At 38.6% G+C, this 26,096-nt stretch overlaps 1 protein-coding gene across 5 annotated transcripts in view; it reads right to left on the reverse strand.

Moving 5' to 3' along the window:
* Nucleotides 1-2,968: 2,968 nt before the first annotated feature.
* The window catches only part of TCEANC2 (transcription elongation factor A N-terminal and central domain containing 2), a 33,331-nt gene continuing 10,203 nt past the window's right edge, over nt 2,969-26,096 (reverse strand). For all 5 annotated transcript variants that reach the window (XM_011370436.2, XM_023536766.1, XM_011370435.2 and 2 more), the window contains exons 4-5: nt 10,800-10,993; nt 2,969-3,988 (exon numbers count right to left, since the gene is read on the reverse strand). In XM_011370436.2, coding sequence (XP_011368738.1) covers nt 3,800-3,988; nt 10,800-10,993 — 383 coding nt within the window. In that variant the 3' untranslated portion in view covers nt 2,969-3,799. The remainder of the gene's footprint in view (nt 3,989-10,799; nt 10,994-26,096) is intronic.

Below are 26,096 nucleotides of genomic sequence, written 5' to 3' on the forward strand. Positions count from 1 at the left end.
TGTCAAAAAAAAAATCTCTAATTTACTGAATTGTGGTGTTTTTTTTCCTTTGCTGGGGTTTTAAAATATTTTAAATTTTCTTATATATCTGTTTATGTAGAAATATTCTTCTTTCTAAAATGCACATCTTATTAGGTCCCTTACCTTCTCAAAAACTTCTCATGGTCACCCATTAGGCCAAAGTCTAAACTCCTTCATGAGACCTCTAAGGCCCTGGCTAATTTTTTGGCCTCATTTCTCTCTACCATTCCTAAGAACCTTATGCTTCGACCACCTCATATTATTTGCCTTTACTGAAACAAAGGCATGCGTTTTATACTTCTGGGCTTTTGTATGCACACTGATCACTCTGCTAAGAACTCCTACCTATCCTTAAGACTTGGATCAAATATTAACTCTGCGAAGACTTTCTTTCCCTTAGAATGATATTAATCACTCCCTTCTCTACTTTCTCTACATTTTAAATAAATATCTATAATAATCACCTAATATGCTATACTGTAACTATTTACCTATGTGTCTGTCTCCCCACCATACTAAGAGCTATTTATTGCCCTTTCCCCAGTGCCATTCTAGTCCTTGGCACACATTTATTTGCCAAGCAGATAGGCAACATTTGTTGAGTGAATGAATGAAAATGGACTCAGTCCTTGCCTAAAGGGCCAGGACTTCCAATTTAACCACCAGAAGAAAGGGTCAATAAGTTGCTGGAGCAGACTCTAATAGTATTCAATCCCCCAAATTTCCTCTAGCAACTAAACGAACATAGAAGACATATAGCTCAGAATAGCTCCATGAGTGTTCATGGAAATTCTGCACATGCATCAAGGAGAAAACAGCCACCAATAACACAGCCTGCTTTCCAAATCTCCAAAGCACATCTCTGCAATCATTTTACTTTATAACTATCACCACTGATGTCTTTCAGCCACAGAGCAATTTGTTTTCAACTTACTCTGGGTTCCTAAGTTAGCAGAACTTTTTGGTTGCTTATAAATGAAGCTTCCTACTTCCAGTCTCTCTCGACGCTCCAGCTATCTTCCTGAGCCTATTAACAAAAAACTAACCAGTTCCTGCTTGAAATCAGTCTATACGCCTTCACCTGTTATTCAAGACCCTTCAAATTTGGTGCTGGTCCTTGCCTTCCTCTCCTGTTTCACCTTGAGCTACTCCCCTCTACTCCAGCCATATGTCATCTTCCAGATATCTCAACAGTTCTGAGTCCATACTCTGCTTTTTCTGCCAGACATTCACCTCAACCACCCAATTAACTACTTCTGCCCTTTAAGGCTGCACTGCACGCATGCATCACCTCCTCTAGGAAGTATTACCTGATTGTATTACATGCTTTCCTGTATACCCACAACTAGTCATTTAACTATTCAAAGTTATGGAGACCTAACTTGTGCCAGGCTCTGTTCTAGGTGCTGGAAATACAGCAGGAAACAAAGACTACTTTCATGAAGCTTAAATTCTTTTTTAAAATTTAATTAAGCTCATTGAGGTAATAGTTAATAACATTACATAAGTTTCAGGTATACAATTCTATAATACATCACCTGTATGTTGCACTGTGTGCTCACTACCCAAAGTCTAGTCTCCTTTCATCACTGTGTTTAACCCCCTATCTTCCCCCCGGCCTCCCTTGCCCTCTGGTACCACCATACGATTGTGTCTTATGAATTTTTGGTACAATCTAGTGGGGAAAAAGAATCAAAAGCACCACTACAGAACATGTGGATATGTACAGAACAATACACAGGCTATTATGGTAGGGGCAAGAGAAGGAATTAGGTAGAAAGTAGTATTTCAGAGAGAGAAAATAGGATGTGAAAATGCTCAGAGGGGGAGTGACATGGTGGAATTTCACTTTGTTTCTAGCCATAGAGAGGTGAATTTGAAGAGGTTAAGAATGAATGCAAAAGGACCAGTTAGGAAGCCATGTAGTCAATCTGGGCAAGAAAGGATAAAGTCTTGAAGTGGTACCAGAGATGGAGAAGAGACAAGAGATTCTAAATATATGTGAGGAGTAAAACCATCAGGATTGGTTGGGTGACAGAGTAGGAGAGGAAGGGTCTAGGTTGACCCTCAGGTTCCTAGCTAGAGTGCCTGGTTTGCCAATATTGTCAAATGAGAGAAGACATGTTATACCTGAGATGCCCATGGGACATAGAGGAGATATCATGTGAAACTCAGGGGTCAGTATTGTTTGAAGATACAAATTGGAGTGTCATCCACATGTAACGAAAACGATGCTTAAAACCATGAGACTGGATAAAATCAACCAGGGAGACTGTACCCAATTAAACAGACCTGGGTTTTGAATCCTAGCTCTGCCATCCACTATCTGTGTGACCTTGAGTAAATTACTAAACCATTCTGAGCTTTGTTTTTCTCATCTTTAATTGGGTGTTATTATTATTTAAATGTCTATCACTGTGCTGAGCAAACGGTAGGTGCTTAATTATTATTCTAGCTCCAGTTACTTCCTGGCAGTGGGAAACTGAACAAGATACTTCTACTTGTAGCTCCTGCTAGGCAGATATGTACAGTACCCCATGCTATGCATGCTCAATAAATGATTGCCAAATAAATGAAGAAATCTAAAAAATTAAACGATACCTAGTAATATAACGAGAGAAAGATTAAAAAGTTTTAAAAATGATATAAAGATCAATGTAAATGCTAATAAGCTATATCAGGAAAAGTATTTAGCACTTAGAAGGTAGACGATGTTATCCTTCCCTTCTGTCCTTGCTTTTAACCCATCCCCCTCCCCTTTTTTTGTATTTTAAATCTCTCCCATTTTATTGGCTCCTTCTTTTCAGATTACAAACATGCTCTTGTCTCCCCTAACCTGAAAAAACCTTCCTTGGGTCTTGCTATCTCTCTCAAATTCTTGTCACCAACTATACTTTTTCTCAACCCAAAACCCTTTCCAATAAACAAGCCATATCTTTTGTTTTGGAAAAAAAAGTCTCAGTTTATTATTACTTTAAAAAAGCAAATATCATTTACATAGTTGTTCAAGCAGACCTATATAGAGGTATTTCATTTTAAAATCTATATGCATGTAATTTTTCTACTACAGTAATTCATTTCAAGAGGAATTTCATCATGTTATTATCTTCTATAGAGCCCTAAACTGAAAGAGCCAACATATTCAAATAAACCCCAAGATGTGGGGAAGCTTCAGGCCAGTTCCTCATTAGAAGCCTCAGCATGGGGGCTCCAGAGACCAGCGCAGAAGGTCTTCCAGGGAGAGCTGAAATGTTCAGATAAGTGAGTTCTGGGAAGAAGGGGTAGTTGGCTGGCTCCGGCAGGCTCACCCCTGGGGTAGAGAAAAGAGAACAGACAGGGGAGTTCTGAGAGGCACCAGAGCTATCTAAACTCAGGGGGATGGAACCGAGTGAGCGGCAGCAGTAATTGAGTTTCAGTTACCTGCAGGGTGGCGAAATAAAGTACTAACTTCATCTGCCTGACATGGGGGAAGTTTAGAGGTGTCCTTGGCACACTCGCAGTGAAATCCATCACCTTTTCGCTGTGTTGGGTGATGGCAACCGCACAGCAGCGCTTCCTAGTGACAGCTAGTGCATGTCCTGTTAGGCAGCACCAGTGTACTCCAGCTAATGAAGCATTTCCTGCAGGCCTGTCTCCCAGGGCTCTCTGCATCCTCTGTCTGAAGGAATGGCACCATGGGAAAATTTAGCACAGCCGGCATCAGCCATCACCCAAACTCAAAAGAGCCTTTGAATGACATTTCCTTTCTGCTCAGCCCAGGGTTAGAACCATCTTCAGGTCACTTTTTGTGGGTCTGTACAAACGTGCCGACCGGCAGTGAGCCGTTCTTCACCTGAGCCCGGATTTCAGCTCGGTGCTTTAATGTGAAGACCAGGGCTCTCACCGTCCGCCGGTATGGCCCATTAATGAGGCGGGAGCAGAGATGAAACGTTTCCCGCTCAATATTTTCAACCAGTAGGTGATCCATCTAAAAAACAGCAAAATTATCAAATTAGGGCCTTGCATTGCATACGGATTAAAAGCGAGAGAGGCTGAAGCACTCTGCTCAGAGGCCTCCATTAATCAACTGAAATTCAAGGACATCTACTTCCTGTCACAAGAGAAACAGGAAGAGCAAATTAATTCCACCCTGGCAATTAAGGAACAAGGCCATGTGCTTTGTGACAGGGACCTCATTCACAACCCCTGCCGGGTGGTAATATTTGCCATTATAACAGGAAACTGGCCTGAACTAAGCAATGGGTACCGGCCCCGTACTTTACCAACCAGGAAACGAAGACCAAGGATAATAAATCAGTATAACAGTTTATACTTTGTTTTGTTTTAAAAGTGCCTTTTAACCCCTTACGGTATTTTAGAAGCACTGGGTCTGGATCTTAATATGTGTGTAGAGCAGTTATAAATCACTTTTCACATTTAATGCTCACAACTCCTATTATTTCATTTTACAGACGAGGAAATGGGTTAAAACATAAAGATTCAAGGTCTTATAATTACCAAGAGGCAGAGCTGGGACTTTGACCCAGCTCCAAGGTTCATGTTTCTTCCCTTTCGCCATACTAACTGCCCTCTCAACATTTTGAGACCAGCTGAGTTCGGGTGACCCTTGCAGGGTCACCTAAGCAGAACAAGCTTGGGAGATGGAACCTGTAGTGATTCTAGGGTGGTCTGGCTCAGGCTCAAGCCCTCCTGAGGTCACACGAGCAATCAAAGCAGGACAGGTCTGGGACCCTGTTCACATGGTCTGGATCCAGGCCAGGCCGGGCTGCTTGTCAGGAAGCCCCTCAGCTCTACCTTCCTTTCCAGACTCATCTCCCACTATTCCCCTACCCAGTCCTGACCACAGCCCAGCCCGCGCCTGCTCAGCTGCTTTTATATACCTCTATGCCTCTGGCCAGGTACATGTTCCCTCTGCAAGGCACACTTTCCCTAAGAAACACATTCCTATTTGTATGTCAAAGCTTAGCTAAAAAGCAAAATGCAAAAAAACAAAACAAAACAAAAAACAAATCCTAGCTTAGAGGACTGAAGTTCTTTGAGCTGTCACAATGTTCTGAGCTTGCCTTAGTCATTATTACATTATAATGATCTATTTTTTGTTTGTCTCACCTGATAGTGAGTTCCTTAAATACATGACATAAATTTCTCTCACTGACTTTTTTCCCCTTCATTAGAATATTTATTCGGCATTTACTATGTGCCAGGGTTTGTGCTTGGGCAGAGGAAAAAGCAGCAAACAAGGTGGACACAGTGACTCCATGGAGAATATTAAGAGACAGGCAGTAAATAGAGATTATAAGAGTACTGAGTGCTAGGAATGGGGAAAGGAAAATGTGCTGGGGTGCAGAGCTATGGCAAAGGGACCCAACCCAGGAGGGCAGCACCTGGCTTCGGGAAGAAGTAATGTCTAACCTAGGACCTGGGTAATGAGCAGGATCTGGCTAGGTAAAGTGGGCATCTGCTTTGTGATAAATTCACTGAGCTGTACATCTATCTTTCGTGTACTTTTTCGATATATGTACTATACTTCTATTTAAAAAGAAAAGTTTAAAGAAAAAAAATGCACCAAAAATAAAAAAGGATCACTTAACATTTGATAAAATATCCCAACATAAGAAGCAGACACACCAAAACAAACAGAAGGAAGAAACTTGGAAGAAATAAGGACCAAGCAGAGAACAGAATAAGATTGAGAGAGAGAGTGACAGAGAGAATGAATATCCAGGCACAGATATCCGCTGAGGTGTAGCAGATAAAAGATGTTCAGGGAAGTTTGGTCCTGATGACTGATCATCTAGGCCTGTGCTGGAGTGAGCAGATTTGGTGACATGGCTCTCCTTGAGCTTTCCATGGCCTCCTGGGTGGGCAGTGAACTAGCCCCTGGCCTGAGAAAGCCCTGGTAGCAGATTACTTTAGGAGGCTGGAATGGTGGCCGATGTCTGCCCAGCACTTGTCCAGCAGCATTTGCCAGAGCGACTCCTTATTCCATTGTGAGGATGGTTAGTCACTGACTGTTTAGAGATTCACTTAGTTTAACTGTGAAGAAAAAAAGTCTTTTTTTTTTTTTTTTGAGGGGACTGGTTGTTAGGGGAAAGAGCGTATAATATGTACCTTGCAAAACAGGTCATGGCCATTCCATCAAATGGCCATTCCAAAAATAAAAAGAACACTGAGAATGCCTTGGAATTCACATAACTAAATACTCATACATACTTTATTCAGCAAATAGTTACTGAGCTGCTACTCTGAGTCTGGCCTGAGTAGTAGGGTATTGGGGACACTGAGCAGAAATGCCCAGACCCCTGACCTCCAGGAACTCACAGCCTAGAAAGGAGACGGCATGTACACAGACAACCACGGGGTAGTGGAATAGGTGCTCTACCAGCAAAGTGATGGGAATCGGGAGCAAGTATCTAACAATTCTCATGCATGCTTCTTATTAAATGAAGGCTAACTGGAATGAAGAAATGAAGAAAAACAGTGATATTAAAATGTAAATTATAAGGGAAAATGACTCACCATGCACGCTTGTGTATAACAAGTTCATTGCACAAAGTGAAAAATGCCTATCTTACGGATTTTAATGGATAACCCAAACCTATCCAAGTTGTTGAGTCTTTTCCAATGGGTCAGTCCTAACCTGGTGATTTAGGCAAGCCTTTTTGGGTGAAAGGACCAGAGTCTCACTGAGACCTTGAGAAAAAAGCGTTTTGTTGTGAGATGCATCTGTAGGATGGGAATGGAAATAGGAACACTGTAAGAAACCTAGGGCTTTATTTAGGAACCATATCCCTTCTCTGTGTCTCTCATGATCTGCCTGGTCTCCTCCTCACAGGTTTTTGCTCCTCTCCATTTGCCTTACTCATTACCAATTCCAACTGCCTTATTCTTTCCCCATATTCTACACATTTCTACCTACAGCTTCTGCTTCCTCATAACTCCTCCAACATCCCTTCTGTTTTAACACTCCCACTGTTGCTTTCTTAGTATTTCGTAGTCCATATTTTTCAAGACACAGAGAATCTGATTTGTCTTCCTTATCTTTTTGTACCTGTGAGTTATTCAGTTGTCCAATCTTGGACAAATTGGCTATATCTGGGAGAAGATATAAAACATGACCACCTAAAGCTGTCTTTCATCAAGGATTCCGGCCTCAGTGGGAAATGGTGTCATAATCAATTAGTGATGTCTGCCACATCTGTAAGCCCATTAAAAGCAAGAGAACAAGGTCTTCTTCATGTGTTTAACTTAAGTGCAGAACTTCCCACGTTGTGCTGTAACTGTTTATTTGCAGTATCTATCTACCTCAGAAGACTGTGAGCCCCTCTAGGGCTAATACTGTGTTGGATTCGCTTCTAAATTCCCCCTGCCTAGTATAGGTATTGGCAAATAGTAAGTGTTCAGTAAATATCTATGAAATGATTGTCCTTTTTCTCCCATGTAACCACCCTCCTTTCCTGCTCTTTCACTAACATCCTATACGTAGCAGATAAGATGAAACATGATGTTTCTATTTTATATGTATTTTTTAGTTAGCAGAATCCTATCCCTTTACAAAGGCCAGCTCAATTGCCATCTCTTCCATGAAACCGTCCCAGATTCCTCCATCGGATTTCACATTCTGTTCTTTGTGTATCTACACCACTTGCTAGTACCACTATTTCAGATATATTTCATCTTGCCTCATATTAGTCATTTATAGGCTCTTAGCCAGGGGACAGTAAGCTTTCTTAAGATAGGGCATGTAACTCACTTATGTCTGTCGTCTCCTCTGACACTAGTAGCAGTAGTACTAAACATTTGTTGTACTGAATATCTACTGGAAAAAAAACTTTGTGTGAGTTTTAGCACACATAGTATGATTGGATTTGTACGTACCTACCCACATTCCTTTTTGACCACTTGAATACATTTATGAAAGAGCTGGTCAAAGCCAGAGGTGCAGTCTGAGGCCATTAAACAAAGAAAAAACTAACAGTCCCATATGGGGATGTACCCCTGACCTGGATCTCATTAGCACCATCTGACAACCAACTGGGCCAACCAGCCAGTGTTTCATAACTCTTAATGATACAGGCTCACTTTGAGAATCGGGTTCATTTTTTTTAATGACATAATAGGAAAATGATCACAGGCCATGAGGTAGGAAGGAGAGTGGATAATGAGGAAGGGGAAGTAAGAGAATGACACCACAGGGGACGTTCATATGAGGGAAGATCTAAAAGACAGGGAAGAACAAAGAAGATCCGGAAGAGAGAAAGTAAAGGGGAATGGAGCCACAGTCTCAACAATGGAGTTTTTATTCATCTGTTCCATTATTCCTAGAACAGGAAACAATCCATGAATCTAGAAAGCATGATCTGTAGAGTAATAAAGAGATGCATTTGGCTGTGTGTGTGTGTATTCATCATCTGTGGCTTTCACTACTAAAGAATATGACTGAAACAAACAAAATGAAAACATTTTTTTCCCTACAAAAATGTAATGAGTACATCTGCAAAAACGCATACTAGGATCAAATTGTAAAGATTTTTTAGTCATTGGGCCAATAACTTACCCAACGGTTTTTACTAATGCCTAATAAAGTACATTTATGGAGATCTGATGTCTGATTTGAACGTACTCAACATTGGTTACTGTCAAAAACCAGATAGTGGATTATGTGAGTCACTGATTTACCCTAATATGGAAATGTTTCAGATGATGATAGGTGCTAAGAGTTAACTTTCTGTAAAAGTGTTTATAATTTTCTGACATACCAAACTGATAAAATTACTATCAAATACTGTTTATGAAAGGAACAGATTGATTGATTTTTTGGGGGGTGGGGGTGGGGCCAAAGACAGTAAGATGCATACTTTTAATTTTTTAAATTTTTTAAATTTACTCTTTGGGAATGAAACCATTCAGCTATGCTTAATCTGATATTTCTTCCAATTACGTTGGATAGCACTAACGAATGTATCACTTTTTTAACTTAGCTTTGTAACACTTGAGTGCTTACCACTTGATGTGCCATTTAAAGGATAATTAATGGATAAACTAAAAGGATAATTATTATGGAGTTTAATACAGCAGGCAAACTGCTCATTAATCCTTACAAGCATTGCTTCGTTATTATCATTTACTTAAAAAGATACCACAGGGAACTGGTATTTACCACCACATTAACTACATATTATATACCCACACTCTATGTTTCCGTAATAATTTTGGTTTATTTAAAAAATAAACTTTATTTAAACTACCAAATAGCAAGTCTTGCTGACTAATCAATACTCTGGAAAATTAGACTTACAATCTTCATATTTTTTCTGTCTTTCAAGGGTTTAATAATCATATTAATGCCTCCTTCAGGAAAAGGTAAGCAAACTTAACAGAATAACAAACAATTCACTGAACTATCAAACAGACATCAAAAATTATAAAAATGAAAAAATAAAGATATATAGAAAAGGATATACTAAATGACACTGATATTGATCAAGATTAAAAACACAACACAAATGTAAATAATTATCAATTTTGTACTATGGAACATTTGGCATATAATTGGCTCTTAATAATCAGGGATAATCATAATTTGCCCAGTATTCATTTAAAAAGCTATAATAATTTACCAACAGAAAATACACCGAAATGCTAACAAGATTATGTCTGGGTGCTAAGTTCAATGATGATCTTATTTTCCTCTTCCATATTTTTCTCATTTTCTATCATAAGTTTATATTTAAAAATAAACAAAACTCAGAGGAGAGAAAGAGCAATTAGGGGAATCGTTTTATAAACTATGTAAATGTCTAATCAATGTACTGTATATTTGAAACTAATAAAATAAAATTTAAAAAAAAAAACAAAAAACCTAAAACTTTATTTTAAAAAGGTAAATAATACACTACAAGTCCATTTGCCTTCTGTGGATGCATAATTGAAATAGAAATGTTATAATATTTTTTTCAGAGAATGCAGTAACAGATCTAGCATTTAAACCAGACTTCTGAAATGCTTCTTTTGTTAATAATATTAAATTATTCTTTTTCATAGGGATATCCTAAGAAGGAGAAAAAATATGGATGTTATATCTGATTTTCCCAGAGTATTAATTGACTTATAGAATTTGTTTGATGATGACGGTGATTAATATTATTGTTAATGAGCGAAAACCCTCTAGCATGTATACCTCAAACCACTATTATCATCTGAACTGTTGGCTATGAAGATGATGGGAATTATGTCTAGCCGATTGATTATATGCTTTAAAACTAAAGTTATGAGTGTGGACAAAAAAATGGGGGAATAGAGTCTTTTCAAGAGATGCTATTTATTTTGCCATTGATATTCCATAAGAGTCCATCCCAGATTTTTTGCTTCAGTGGGAGGGAAAAGAATTTTAAATGGGAAGGAACCAATATTTGTAAGTGACTTCTAATCACCAGATACTATACTATTCTTTTGTATAAACGGTTCATTTACTCTTTCCAGTAAACTTAGGTAGTAGGAATTATAATAATTTTACAGATAAAAAATCAAATCTTAGAAATGTTGAGGGATTTGCATAAGGTGCCACAACTAGTACATTTTCCAGAGCCAGAGTTTGAATACAGGTCTTGCTAATTCCTTTCTATAACACTGTCTCCCAGAATGATTATAAATCCAGAACCCTTAAAGAAAAGCAGTTGGAATAAAGCCATGGCACTAAGACTATGCAGGTTCATTATGAAAAATGTGAGGCCACTTAACCAAGAGCGCTTAGTAATCACATTCCAACCAGACATTACCTCTAATTCCAAGGCTTCTGAGATTAATTTCTGGGCGTTTTTCCTAAATGTCTCGGTTTTGGGATCACTTCGTACTTCAATAGAAGGTTTATTAGAATGTTTCTCAATGAAAGTTCTCCACTCAGTGTAAACTTCTCTGGCGAGACAAGCGACTTCTGAATCTGAGTGTTGACGCATCTTGTTTACAGTATGACCTAGAAAAAGATGAGAGAAACCAAAAGTTGTTCTGTCTTCTTCTGAAAAGTTCAGGACTAGATGGACTGATGTGTGTGGGGCACCTAGTCATTCACATACCTAAGGATATATTGGGTCTTGTGGAAATGAAGACCATTTCTCAAAGGCTGAGATAACAAGATAATCACTGGAGGAGAATCAGTGGATTACCCAATGCAATAAGTCATAGAACAGAAGCATGATCAATAGATACTTAAAACAGAACAACTAAGGTACCAACTCCTTAATCCACAAATTGCAATAAAAGAAAATGAATTAAGCATTTACCTTATCATTTCGATACATATTATATTTCTGTACGACCAAATAGCTCTAGTTATTGAGGGAATGTTCTTTATTCAGCTAATAAATGTGAAGAGATTGACCGAATTTAAAGAAATTTCTAACCCATGATGAAATAATTCACTCAAGTAATAATCATCAGTGGATGAAATCATTCAATGAAAGGTTGATGGGGAACTTCATAATGGAGGCATGAGCTGTCATCACCTGAACCACTGATCCATTAGCATTCTTAGAGTGAGACTATGAGACAGACGTAGCACTCCACAACCCTACCTATGACATATTCTTGCACCCTCCTCCTAAAGAAAAGATGAACCAGAATCCAACGAGTCATTCAAAGCTAACCTCTCGTTTATAGAAAATATGAGAGACAGAGGAATAAATTAAATTATAGTATGAGAAAACAGACAAGTCCAGAATGTGGCACATTCTACAGAAAAAAAGACCTGGTTTCTATAACAGTCAACGGCATTTTTTAAAAAAATGGAGTAAGGTCACGGACTGCTATAAATTAATAATCTTTTGAGTCCAAACTACCAAATGTGTGATATGTTTACAACCCTTTAATGCCATCTTCTAAAGTAGCCAGAGTGGCCTTTATTTAACTTTATTATATTCCGTTTTAGGGAGATTTTTTTCTAAAACATAAATCTAATTTCTCTGCTCCATTTAAATCTTTCAATCCTATACCCAAACTCCTATCTTTAAGTCACACAAGTCCTTTCTCAATCTGCTACCACGCACCTGCTTTCTAGCTTCATTTCCAGCTACTATCCCACTGTCACCCTATACTCCAGCTACTTGAAGCTACTAAAACGCTTCAATATTTTTTCTTGGCTCTATTTCTGAATATATACTCCAATGAACATTCTTTCTGCCTGGAATACTTTCTTCCCACTTTATCCAGTTAACTTCCACTCTGTCTTTAAGACTCAGTACAGGAGACCCCGCCTCTATGAAGTCTTCCTTAATACTCCTGGTCTTGGTTGGTACCTCTCCCCTGTGCTCCTGTAGCACCTTGGGCTTTTGTTCAACAAAATAATTATTATAATTAGTTGTAATTAGAACAGTTTTATCTCTTTTGAGTGCCAAAGAGAGCTCCTCAAGGGTAAGAGCTTTGACATGTTCATCTCTGTATCTCTAGCAGGGAGGACAGTGGCAGGAGGTAGGGATCAGGAGAGTAAATATTGGTGGAATGAGAAGCCCATATGAAAAATAACATATTTTTATTAAAATATGTAACAAGATTTGAATAAAAGGGGTAAATTACCATATTATGTAATGGAAAGATTAGTAGGGATGCCAATATAGAAATTTATTTGCAGATTTAATGTAATCTTAATAAAAATTCTCGAGAGGCTGTTTTTATTAGAATATAATTATTTCTAGACATATTTTTGAAATACAAATTTGCAAAAGTATAAAATACTATTTTGAAAAAGAGGAATTATGAGGTATAAACAGCCTTATAAGAGAGTAGAACATATTATAAAGCAACTATAATTAAAGTTATAAGGATTAGCATCAAAAAAAGATGGACCTATTGAATAAAAATTGAAGCTCAGGACTAGACTCTAATGTACATAAGAATTTAATATATAATAAAAGAGTTATCATTGAACAAATAGAGGCAGAAAAAGGATTTAAATTTGGAGAAATGGTTGAAAACATTTAGAAAGTTTCCCAAATTATGCCAACCTCGTAGCCTAACACTTAATGATTCATTTACTATCCACACATTTGCTTAAGGCCTACTCTTTGCACTGGGTACTATGCTAGGCACTAGTCACATGCAGAGCTGAACAAAAAAATGACCCTGCTTTTAAGGTTCTGGGAAGAACATCCTGCAGGTGAAAAAGAAATGTAACTCTGAAGGGAAGACAAGTCTTTAACTCCTCACTCTAACCAATTATCTGCCAAGAAATTTCATCTAGGCTTTCTCCTGCCCAGGGAAAAGAGTACATCAACACTCACCACAAGGGGAAGGAGGAGGAGGAATGCAGAGCACTCATCAGGAATGTCTCAAGATGCTTCCTAGCTGGCAATGAGAATGAGGTGCTTCTGAAACACACAACACTTAAAAGCTGGTCACTACTTAATACTTCCCTTTTCTCAGTAGAGTTCTCCATAACTTTGAGATTATTTGTTCAGCGAACAAATTTTTGTGTTATTGGTTATGATTACAGATACTAAAAATAAAAAGATAAACGAGACGCTGCAGGAACTCAAAGAACTAAATTCAGGGCATTGTAATATTTTTACAGCACCCACTTTATGTAATATTTTTACAGCACCCACTTTATGCTTTGTGTTGAGGGTACAGAGATGAGAAAGACACAGTCCCTAGAATTTAACCTACACTCACCCTGCCAAAGTGTGCAAAGAAGGTATGTGTACAAAAATATTCATTCCAGTATTGTTTGCGGTAGTGAAAAGCTAGAAACAACCTACAAACTCATCATTAAGGGTCCAATTTGTTAAATATATTATAGTCAATTCAAACAATAAATGCTTTGTAGCCCTTAAAGACTAGACTAGCTCAACATGTAGTAACATGGAAAAATAATCACTTTATTCAGTTAAGTGAAAAAAGTAGGTTCTCAGAAGAGCACAGTATAATACAAGCCAGTATTTATTTTTAAAATTACATGTGTGTATACATATAAACACATATGTTTGTTTATATAGAGAGGAAAAAGTCTAAAAGAATTTATAATGAAATTATTAGTGGCTCTCCTCTGAGTAATGGGACTATGTGTATCTATGCAGTTCAGCTCATAATCTTGTGTGCTGGCTCAACCTGTAAGCAATCCTAACAGTGCAGGCAGGCTGTGTTATAATAGAGGTGCATTCAGGTTTCTTTAGAACAGAGAGCGTTCTCTTCATGTGTTCCCCATATTATCCTTTTCTCTCATCAAGAAAGGCACTGAGAAATGAAGACACAGAAGTCTCTCAAACAGAGTCCTTCTACCTGTGGAATCCAATAGACCTTCTCCATCCTGATGTTACGTGATCCCTCTGTGGCATCTCACACTGCTGCCTTCCTCCTTCTGAAATATTCACTTCCACCGCTTTGAGACACAACCTGTTACTGGTTCTCCTCTTCCTTCTCTATCTCTTCCGCTGGCTGCAATCTCAACCTTTAATTATCTGTGAACCCCACCTGCATTGTCCTTGGCCTCTTCCGTTCTTTCTTCACCTGCCTTCCCATGAATAATCCAACCACCTGCCTTCCCATGAATAATCCAACCACCATCTACAAGCAGATCACTATCAAATATGTATCTCTACCTCAAAGGCTCTCACTAAGGGCAAGATCCAAATATCCAGTCCCCTAATGAACATCTCTACCTGCTTATTTTGTAAGCACCTTTAACTAAATGTTGCTATAATAGAAAATGGAATTCATTATTATCTCCCTCAGCCCCTCTTCCTGTATTTCTTGTTATACAATGGCACGACCATTCCCCCATCATGTTAGGCTTCTTAACATTTCTTATATCTCTTTCTTTTCCTCTTGACCTCCCTCTTCAATCTCACTGCTGCCCTGATTCAGGCCCCATCACCCTTCCACAGGTTTATGGCAATGATTTACTAACCAATCTCTGTTCTGTCTAGTCTTCCTCCATTTAGTCTTCTTTACAGACGTCAAAAAAAATCTTTTTAAAACACAATTTGATCACATCACTCCCTCACCAAATCCTTTCGGTAGCTGTCTATACTGCCCTCAAATTAATTTCTAAGTATAGCATTCAAACTCTGGATGACTTGAACCTCTTTGGCCTTACCTTTCGCCATGCTGCCTTCTTTCCTCCTTCCCCTCACCTCCAGCATTCCTACCCCTTTACCTCCATGCACTAAGTTCTAGCCATAGAAAGCAACTTGCACATCCTTATTTTGGGTCAGGCTGCCTGGCCTTCTTATATTTCTGTGCCTTAGTTCACTGTTCCCTCTGCCTAGAATATTTAAATGCTCACTTTCTCCTCTAAACTGCAAACAGCTTAAGGGCAGAACCCAATCCTTACTTTGAGTTCTATTCCACGTTTCCAGAATAGTATCTAGCAGAGAAAGATCAATAAATGTTTGCTGAACTGAATCGAACAGTTAAATAAAAAAAAATCGTATTTAGTTTTCAATTGTTTTTTTACTTACATTTGAACATGGATGTATTTGATTGAGAAATTCACACAATTGCAAACAAAATAATAGAATGAAACTGCAAAGAATTTAATCCAAAGGTACTGGGAAATCAAAAGTTTCTAATCCTTACCTGTTGCTAAGAATTCATCCTGCTTGCTACTCCAGATTTTATATAAATTATCTCGTTTAATTTTTATAACTAAACAATGAATTAAATGCTTTTTTTATATCTCTTTTTATAAATGAAAAATTGAAACTTAGCAAAATAACTGCCCACAGTCTTAAAGCTGGTTAAGTGCAGAAACCAGGATTTGAATACAAGTGGCCTGACCTCAGGACCTGTACTAACACCCTGTACTTCTCTGTTAGCAGGGACTGGCACACAGGGAGTGTTCACCTTCTTGGTATTCCCAAATCAGAAGAGCAGAGGACCTAAGAAGTGGCCAAAGGGCCTAAGGCTTCCACTCTCAGGGCAAGGCAGTGGAGTCAGTGCTTCTGGCCTGCAGGGGGCAGTACATCCCATAGATAACTCCCACAGGAACCCCACCCAGACTGGTCAGGAGGCTCTGCCAAGACCGAGGAAACCATCTCAGGAAGGGCAAGGCTGTAAGGGACCCAGGGGGATGTAAGATTTGTTAGCAAGAGGAAAAAGTCTCCAAAAAAAGAGTGACAGCAGGAAGAACAGTCCAGTCTGGGGCTGGAAATGAGGAGAAGGAGTCTAGGGAACCCTCTTCTAGAAAACACAGGGCAAAAATCATAAATTTTAGATCACAAAAAGAATTCATGATAACAATAACGATGACAGTCACTGTGTTAAATGCTTTACATACCTAAACTTGTTTGATCCTCAGGACAACCCTATGAAGTTAGGTGCTATTGTGATTCCTGTTTTATAGGTAAAGAGCCTGAGAAACTAAGAGGTTAAGTAACTTGCGAAGCACATACCAAGTAAAAAGTAGGGCCAGGTTTCAAACATAGGCAGTTTGGCTCCAGAGCTCATGCTTTAACCCTATGCTATTTCCTCTGAGTATCACACAGTCCTACCTCCTCCTAATTCAGGTGAAAAAAAACGAAGCTGCATGACCTCTCCCCAAGGTCACAAGTTGGTCAGTAGCTACATCAAGAAAGTTAATGATCTGCAAAAAGTCATTATTTGCTCCATGAAATTTATGTTTTAAAGCAAGTGGTGCCACTGGCTGGTCTTATGATCTAAGTCAGGTCCCCTGGGCTTAAGGATAGGGGGTTTCTGCATCCCAGCACATTGTTAAGACAAATTCCTTGCAGGAAATAATCTTTCACTCATTTAACAAACATTACCAAATACTAGGTATGTACCAGGCCCTGTGCTAGACATTGGGATACAATGTTTAGAAAGACACACCCCTGTATTTAAGGAGCTCCGGGTAGGTCTAAGTACAGAAAATATCTAAACAAAACAAATGCATGAAAGTGTTACAGGTCTCAAGATAGCACTGAAGGGGGACCACCAGGGAGGGCTAAAGGATAGAGGAGTCAATTAAGCTGGCAAAGGAGCCAGGAAATACCATGAAAGCGGCAAATTCTCATCCTGAGTCTTGATAATGACTCAAGGAGACAGGACTTACGTAAGAAGTAGAGTGAACAAGATCATGGAACTTGAAATTGCATGGCATAATTTGAGGGCTTGTGGTAGGCAAAATAATGGTCCCCAAAGAGAGCCATGCCCTAATCCTCAGAACCTGTGAATACGTTACTTTACATGGAAAAAAGGGACTTTGCAGGTGTGATTATGGTTAAAGGCCCTGAGATGGGGTAGATTAGCCTCGATTATCTTGATGAACCCAACCTAATCATACTAGTCCTTGCAAGTCGAAGAGACAGAAGGGTGGGTCAGAGAGATGAGGTGTGAGAAGAATTCAACCCACCATTGCCAGCTCTGAAGATGGAGGAAGGGAATCATGAGCCAAGGAATACAGGTGGCTTCTAGAAACTGAAAAAAGCAAGGAAACAGATTCTCCCCTAGAGTCTCCAGACAGGAATGTGCCCATGTCAACACCTCGATTTTAGCCTACTGAGATCCATACTGAACTTCTGATCTGTAAGATAATAAATTTGTGTTTTTTTAAACCACTAATTTTGTGGCAATTTGTTATGGCATTATTCACAGAAAATGAATACAGGAGCCTATAAGTGGTTTGAGATTGTTAAGCAAAGGGAATCTATGGCACAACTTGAGAACAGAAGTCCATCTGAAAGGTCCTGGCCACTAACTTATACTGTGACCTTGGGTGAGTCAAATCATATACCCATTCGCTCACTCACACACACTCTCACTCATTTATTCATTCAACAAATGTTTTTAGCTTCATGTATGTCATCTGGGTCTTGAAGGACAAGAGCTTGCCATGGACAAAGAAAAGTGCATCTTTAGGTTTCAGGAGGAGGCATGACATAGCATAAGAACATCTGAGCTTAGTCAATTATTATTCGGTTTTCTGACCTGGGTAAGTTAAATTCTCTAAACCTCTGTTTTCCCATTTGTAAAATGGAAAAAATAATAACATTTACCTTCCAGAATTACTATATAGATCAAATGACGTCATAGATGGGAAATCACTTTCTTAAGAATAGGTTTTTTGGTTGTTAATCAATCATAAATGAAAATAAGATATCCCTGAAATCAGATCAATATGATTGACATAAAACTTTTCCCAGAATATTCATATATACAGCATTGCAAAGTGGAGCATGTTTGCTCACCAGGTTGAGACTGCAAGGCCTAACTCCACTGCTTCGTCAGCCATACCCCTTATCCACTGGCCTTTTTAAAAATAAAAGTGTCCAATCAGAGGCCCCATTAAGGGCCAGGTCCAAAGGCTTTAGCCCAGCTGGACCTTAACTTCCCAGATCACTTGAGAACAGTGAGGCCACTCATTTCCCCTGCCTTTTAAAACATTCCTCCTTGGCCTGCATGTCACAATACTGCCCTGGCTCTCTCTTTCTTGCTCTAATTATACTCCCTCTGCCACTTCACTGGCTCTTCTTCCTCCTCCCACTTCCCTACCATACATCTTCTAAGTTCAGTCCTTTAGCCCTTTAATCATTTCTTTTACTCAAAGAATTCATCCAGGTGATTTTAAGCAAATGCTTCTAGACAAATGACTTCCAAATATATATTTTTAGTCTAAATCTCTCATCTGAGCTTCAATCCCACATCTCCAACTGCCTGCTGGGCATTTCTGCCTTAAGAGTTTATGTCATATGCTGTAGGTGTAAAAAATAAAAAAATAAGGGATTGTAAGCTGACGGAGTCCTTGCAATCTGTGAGGTCAACCAAGGGTTGCCTTGCCTAAAAAAAAAGGAGTTTATGTCATAGAATTCTAGGGGCAGTGACTAAAATGGGAGTACTAGGAGAAAACTTGCATTTGAGGTACACAAGAAAAGGTACTAAATTCTGTTTAAAAGAGGTGAGTTTGAGCAGATGGCATAACCCATAGAGATGGTCCAATAAAATAAAGGCACATATGGCTGCGGTCCAAGGCACAGTGGCAGTCTGCTAACCAAGAAAAAACACTGCCCCAAGAGACCTGGGTTCTCATTACATCCCTGGTTATAACTCACTATGTGGCCCTGGATAGGTCACTTCATCTTCCTGGGTCAGAGTTTCCTCTTTTGTAAATTGAGATAGCTAAATGGATTTAAAAGTGTTATGACATCAACATTTACAAAGCTCAGAAACAGATAGCAAAATGAAAAGATCTCAATAGTAAATGGACAACGAACATAAACAATTCACACAAAAAAAGGACGAAGTGCCAATAAACATAAAAACAATTCCATATAGCAAATGAAAACGAGATGCTATTTTTACCTTATTAAATTAGTAAGATTTTAAGAAAATGGTAGGAATATAAACTGGAACAACATTTCTAAAAATCTAAGATTCAAAAGTGGATCAGGCTGGGAGATGCATATCCAAAGGTTATCTGACTTAAGGTCTCAGTTAAGCTGGAGAGTGGACAGGCTCTCTGATGAAGTGCCCTAAAGCAGCAGCAAGACTGAGGCTGGAGCCTTCTAGAAAAGCACCTTATTAGGGAACAGGGAACAAGGGCTGAAGAAACGAAGAAAGGCAAGAAACAGGAATACAGAAAGCTAGAAAGAGCCATGGAGAAAATCTTATTGGACCATGTTATTTTCATTCATTTGATGACTGTATCCTGAGCTCTTGCTATATGCCACACTAGTGCTTGAAGTGTGTTACTAAATAAAATGTGTTGCATGGTCCTGCTGGTGTAGGGTTACTGTTAAGTAAATAAAAAATAAGGAAGTAAATTATTAAATAAGTAATAACAAACTCAGATAAAGGCTATGAAGATAATGAAGATTTAAAAAATAAGGAATTGGCAACAAGTTCAGTGTCATTTATATTGACAGAAAAGAGATTAATCAATGGTCTCAAATTCATAGTTCTGGGAAGATGAGAAATGAGACAAGATGATTGGATTTGGATAGAATTACATCACTCGTGTCCTGGAGGAAAAAAAGAGTGGTTGTGGGAGAACCAGTAGAGAAAGAGTTGAATGAAGGAATGGGAGGGGCAGAAATGGGATTTTTATTATCAATCATTTTTAAAACAACTGGCCTATAAAAAAAAAGAGAGGGAAACAAGGCATCTGGAAGAGATGGCAAAGCCAATTAAAGGGGAAGATCTGAGTGTGTCTGAAGGTAGAAAGAGCCAGTGGAGAGGGTAAGAGAGGCAACAAAATGAGAGGCATCTGACATCCTCATCTCCACAGTTAACCCTTGGTAAGTCCAGTCCACTCTCTATAAGGTCTACTAAACTGTCACTCAATGGGTTAGAATCTCTCCTATTTTAAAAATGACAACTTTCTTTGGTCCCACATTCCCTTTCTGATACTGAGACTTCTCTCTTTTCTTTCAATACCAAACTTCTTGAAAGAGTTGCCTATTTTCATTTTCATTTTCTTACCTCCTCCTCACTCAACTTTCTGCCCCAAACCCTACTGTGACCTTACCAAAATCAGTTATGACCTTACTTTGCAAAACCTAATGTGCACTTTTTAGACTTAGCGTATTTAGGCCTTTGAGAATAACAGACACTGCTGACCAATCACTCCCTAGAAATATTCCCTCCCGTTCACGACAGCATTTTCTCCTGTTTCCTTTCTGTTTCTCTAGTCATACTTTCTCAGTCTCCCTCTATAAGTCTCTTAAATATTGGTCCGCTTTAAGATTTTGGACTTAGCTCTATGCTTTTCTTAAACACTCTCCCAGAGCGAGCTTATCTATTTCCATGGCCTCAGTTTCTAACTACATGCTGATGATGACTCCCAAGTATAAACTTATGGTCTCTCCTTAGCTTCAGCCTTGCACATCCAACATCCCGTTTCCTCATGGATTTCCCTCAGTATGTCAAACACTAAGTCTAAAACTGAATTTATTAATCTCCTCGCCTCTAAATCTGTTGTTCCCTATCTTAATGAGTGGTACTGCCATCTGCCTACTTGCCCATAGCAGAAATCTAGCTTTCAGCCTTCACTCCTTTATCTTCATTCCCAACATCCAATCAATCTATAGGTCCTTTGGGATTTTATTCCATGTATGTCTCTTGATTCCAACCACATTTCTCCATTCCCACAACTACTACCCCATCAGGCCACCTTCATGTCTCAGCCAGATGTTTTTGTGGCTTCTTCACTGGGCTTCTTGTCTCTAGGTTTGCTTCTCTCCAATACTTTCCCCACATGGCATCCAGATAGATTTTTTTTCTCAAATGCAAATGTGAATATGTCATTTCTCCATTCAAAACCCTTCAATAATAATCATTTTATTGTAGAGTAAAGCTACCCTTTCACTGCAGTAAATCTAGATTCTAGATAAAAACCACTTTATTTCCTCTTCGAAAAAAAGTAAGCAGAGGCTAAAGGGGTAGGCACAGGGAGGGGCGGGGCTAAACTAAGGGCTGATGTTAATAGCAATGCTGCTAAAATACTTAGCTTTGGGCCAGTGGTGAACTAGGACAGCTAATCCTGGAACTCTTATACTGAGCTGGGATCCTTGAGAGGTATATTAAAGTATTCCAGGTCAGAAGTCACCCTTCTCTATTGGCAGCAACAAACAAACAAACAAACAAACAAACTAATCAAAAAAGCTAACCTCTCTAGAGGGAAGCTTCTTCAATTTAGTCACACAAAATTCCCATAGATTAAAATAATGCGTTCACAATTAAAAGTCAACAAACACATGGGGAGCCAAGCACCATGAGGGTCAGTAGAAACAATAAACAACAGATTTAAACCCCTAAAGACTACAAATATTAGAATAGTCAGATGAAAAATACAGAACTATACATTAAATGTTTAAAGAAATAAAAGGTACAATCATAAGAATGTACAAATAATATTTAAGAGAGATTTAGGGGGAAAAAGGAAATTTATAAAAATGAGAAAGTTTTTGAGATAAAGAACAAAATGAATGGGTTAAATAGCAGATAAGAGTCAGAAGAAAAGAGAATTAGTGACTTGGAAAATATATATCTGAAATTGCCCAGAATTCTACAAGAGACAAAGAGATAAAAAATGACAAACAAGCTAAGGGGTATGGAAAATAAAAGGTCTAACATATTTTTAATTATAGAATCTCAGAATGAAAGAATAGACAGAATGAAAAAGAGGCACTTTGGAAGAGAGATCAGCTACAAAATTTCTACAAATGAACATAAATCTGCATGTCCAAGAAGTATAATATATCTAGGAGAAATAAAAAGAAATACATACTGTGGCAGCCAGTCTACAAGATAGCTCCCAATGATCTTCGCCTCTTGGTATTCATAACCTGTGTGTAGTTGCCTCCCAAATTGTACCATGACATAATGTCACTTCTATCATATTCTGTTAGTCTGCGTGACTAACAGAATATGATAGAAGTGACATTATGTCATTTCTGAGATTAGATTATAAAAAACACTGTGGCTTCCATCTTTGTTGTTCTCTCTTGGATCACTTGTTCTGGGGAAATCAATGGCTATGTCATGAGCAGCCCTAAGGAGAGGCCCATGTGATGAAGAACTGAGGCCTCCTACCAGCAATCCTCTGAGTGTGCCATTTTGAGTATATCCTTAAGCCCTGGTCAAACTTTCAGACCCAGCCAATAGCTCTTTAGAGACCGTGAGCCAGAATCACCCAGATAAGCAGCTCCCAGACTCCTGACCCTCAGAAAAACTGTGTGTGATAACAGATACTTAAGCCGCTAAATTTGGGGGTAATTTTCACACAGAGACAAATAACCAATAGATACTAAGACTAGTTTTGAATGGCTTCCAAAGGGCCTTTTCCTACTGATCCAGATGGTCTCCTCAGCTTCACTTCGAACACACAAAACTTCTTTTAGTTTCTGCAGTGTATCCTGTTCTCTCCCACCTCCAGCCCTCTGCACAGCTCACATGATGTACCTTCTGCTTGACACATTCTTCAACATCTTCTCCTCTACTTCCAACGCATATACTCCTTGGGCTAACTTCTCCCAATCATTAGAGCACTCATTACATTGTCTGAGGAAGTCTTGTTAAATTGTCTGTCCTTCCATTAGACTGCAGGCTTCAAAGAGGCAGGGACAATATCTGTCTCCATTATTATGCCAGCACAGTTCCCAGCACAAAGAAGACACTCAGTAAATATTTATCCCTTATAGTCCACAGGATAGGGACAGGCAGGAAGCTAAAGGTGGAAGAATGTAAACATTCTCAGGCAATGATCCAAATGAATCTTCAGCCTGGCAACTGATGTGACTACAAAAGAAATCAAGAAACCCCTATTCCATACAACCTTAGGTTTAGGGAAGGCTTAGAGTAGGGTCAAGACTCAAGAGTTAGATGGTTTCCAGCTCCTCCCAAGTCGAGCCCCTTGTTTCATTATGATCCTTGAATTGAAATCTCTGATCGGACACACCCATTCTTAAAAGCATACTCACAATTTACTCAAAGAACAGAAATGATTTTTCAAAAGTGATCATGTTCTGTATTTGTATGACAATTCCAGCCTATTACATGGTTAAAATCTGATCATAAATGGTATTTGTGGTGTGTGGCTAAATATGAACACATACATATATGTAAATATATACGTCATAAAATATTAATCACTAGTACCCTCTACTGGTGGAAATTCCTTATCTGCTCATCTGAATGGTCTTATTGCCCTCTAGCGACCACAACCTATAAAGAGAAAATCCACTAGCAGATGGGAGAATCTCCTTGGCTATAATGATAGGGTTTTATGTTCTTTAAGCTCTAATTTTCTCAGATTCTGGTTTATATTACAAGGGTGCAACTCTCAAGACTCTTGGGGGTCCTCTGGGGGTTTCACACAGCTCTTGCCAGCTGTTAGCGCCAGTCTGAAGCTGTTCTCTCTCCTGCTTCTCATGAACAAGAGGTCAAGGGGAGGCAGAGAAGCCAATGGCTGCACTAGTGAGGGCAAGAACAGCAGCTGCGAATGACTACCCTGGACTCTCTGGGGAGTTGGGAGCAGCTTGAGGAACACATGTTGGCCCTCCCTTGCATATTATTCACAGTTGTCTACTGTACTAAAATGGCAATTCAGTGTAGTCCCTGACTTACCTTTTAAATATCTCTAATGCTATATAATAAATGATGTAGCAGCAAATGCTATCATTTTGCTTTTATAAACCATGCTTTGCAAGTTATTTCTACTCAAGACAGAAAAGCTAACTCTCTTTCAAAATTTAACTGAAATGATGCTACTTCAATGAAGCCTTTTCTGAATTCCCCAGATGTAAGTAACTACTCTGTCCTTTATACCAGCATATACCTTGTACAGATCAGAATAGTATCCAGGATATTGTTTATGTTTTTATGTATAATACATAACACTTTATTGTTCCCATTTGTCTACATGCTTATTTCTCCACCAAACCCTAATTTCCTTGAGGTCACGAACCAAGTCTTACTCATTTTTGCACACCCACCATCAAACATGCTCAAAATGTTATCTACAGATCATTTCCAGTTGCCAGTCCATGCAGTAAGAACTGAAGTAAGCATTTAGAAACATTTATAGCAATATGCTATATAATGTAGCAATATGACAATAATTCTATATGTTAAATCTAATTTAAAAAGTGGAACTTATATTTTGTATATTTTAATTTTCTTGTAATTTTTATTTTATATTATGAAAGTATTGTTCTGCAACCAATGCAGAATTTTTTAAACAATGGTCCATTACCATGAGTAGTTTGAGAAGCACTGATAGAAGGATAACTTAATGTTTGACTGAGTGAGAAAAGGAAGAAGGAAGGAGACAAAATATAAGTACTTTTCATTCAGAAGGAACGTACCTATCCTTGTTGATTTTAACACTTCCTTGGAGGGTATTTTCTTCTTTAATTCTCTTAAGGCTTCAACTAGATTCTCTTTGGTTTGATCAGGAAGCTCCAATGTAGTTTTCCATCTTTTTATGTCTTCTATAACCACAACTCTCTGGGAAAAAGAAACGTCATTTGGAAAATGGAACATTTTCATTAGAAAGACATCTGCCTTCACCTGAGCTAATGGGGCTCCTACTGACATTTGAATTATTGATTATGACCTGCACCAAAGCACAGTGTGTAAGATAGCCCCAAATGATGGGTAATTGCTTAAAAGCAGGTCCTGCCTACTGCACATAAGGAAGGGAGTTACACCTATTAGGAAAAGTGCAAGTTTTAATCTTACCATGTCACACATCACTGGGCACTTAGCAGTGATACCAGTGAAAGGCAATAAGATGGGAAGAAAAGAAAAATGATGCTGAGGTGAATCAACCCTATAGCTCACTTAAGTGTCTTAATTCATAGGCAAGGACAGAGAGCAGAAAAGTCATAAAGATGTATTTATTTCAACAACAAAAGCACACTTCAATAGCTTCCCACTTCCTAGATGATAAAACTTAAAATTCTCTTGTTTGAAGAATTTTTAAAAAGTTCAAACGCAAAGAAAAGTACAGAGTAATTCACTATTTATAATGAAAATAAGTTAACATTTTGCCATTTCACATAAAGTAGTAGAGCATTAAATTTTAAGTCTCCTTACCCTTCACAAACTCATTCCTCTCTTTCAATTCCTGGAAGATTCTACCATCTTTCCATTAAGTGTAAAATATCAACAACAAAGGAATATGAGTGAAGGAGATGGGGAAGTTCTTTGTACTATGTTGCCACTTTTCTGTAGTTTTGAAATTATTTCAACTAGAGAAAATTTTTAAAAAACTAAACCGAGAAACAAAATAATAAAGCTGCTTTTAAAATTTTCTCAGATGTTTACTACCCTGGGAATGGAAGGGGGCACTGGGGCTTCTAGGATTCTGATAATGTTCTGTTTCTTGATCTAGATACTGGGGACACAGATATCTTCACTTTGTGAAAATCTGTCAGGATGTACACTCATGTCTGTCCACTTTTCTATATGCAGGTGATAGTTCAATAAAAAGCAACCCCCCCTGCCCCGCCCCCCCCACAAAAGGCTCACTCCCTCCACTGGCTGGGATCTGTTTTCAGCCCAGCAGGCCATGGTGGGAGGAGGGGATTTCTGACGCTATTTCCCTATCTTTGCTCCACCCTTTTCCCAGATCTGCTTCTTTGCTT

The sequence above is a fragment of the Pteropus vampyrus genome, unplaced genomic scaffold (genome assembly GCF_000151845.1).
Source record: "Pteropus vampyrus isolate Shadow unplaced genomic scaffold, Pvam_2.0 Scaffold170, whole genome shotgun sequence".
In the NCBI taxonomy this organism is placed as follows: domain Eukaryota; kingdom Metazoa; phylum Chordata; class Mammalia; order Chiroptera; family Pteropodidae; genus Pteropus; species Pteropus vampyrus.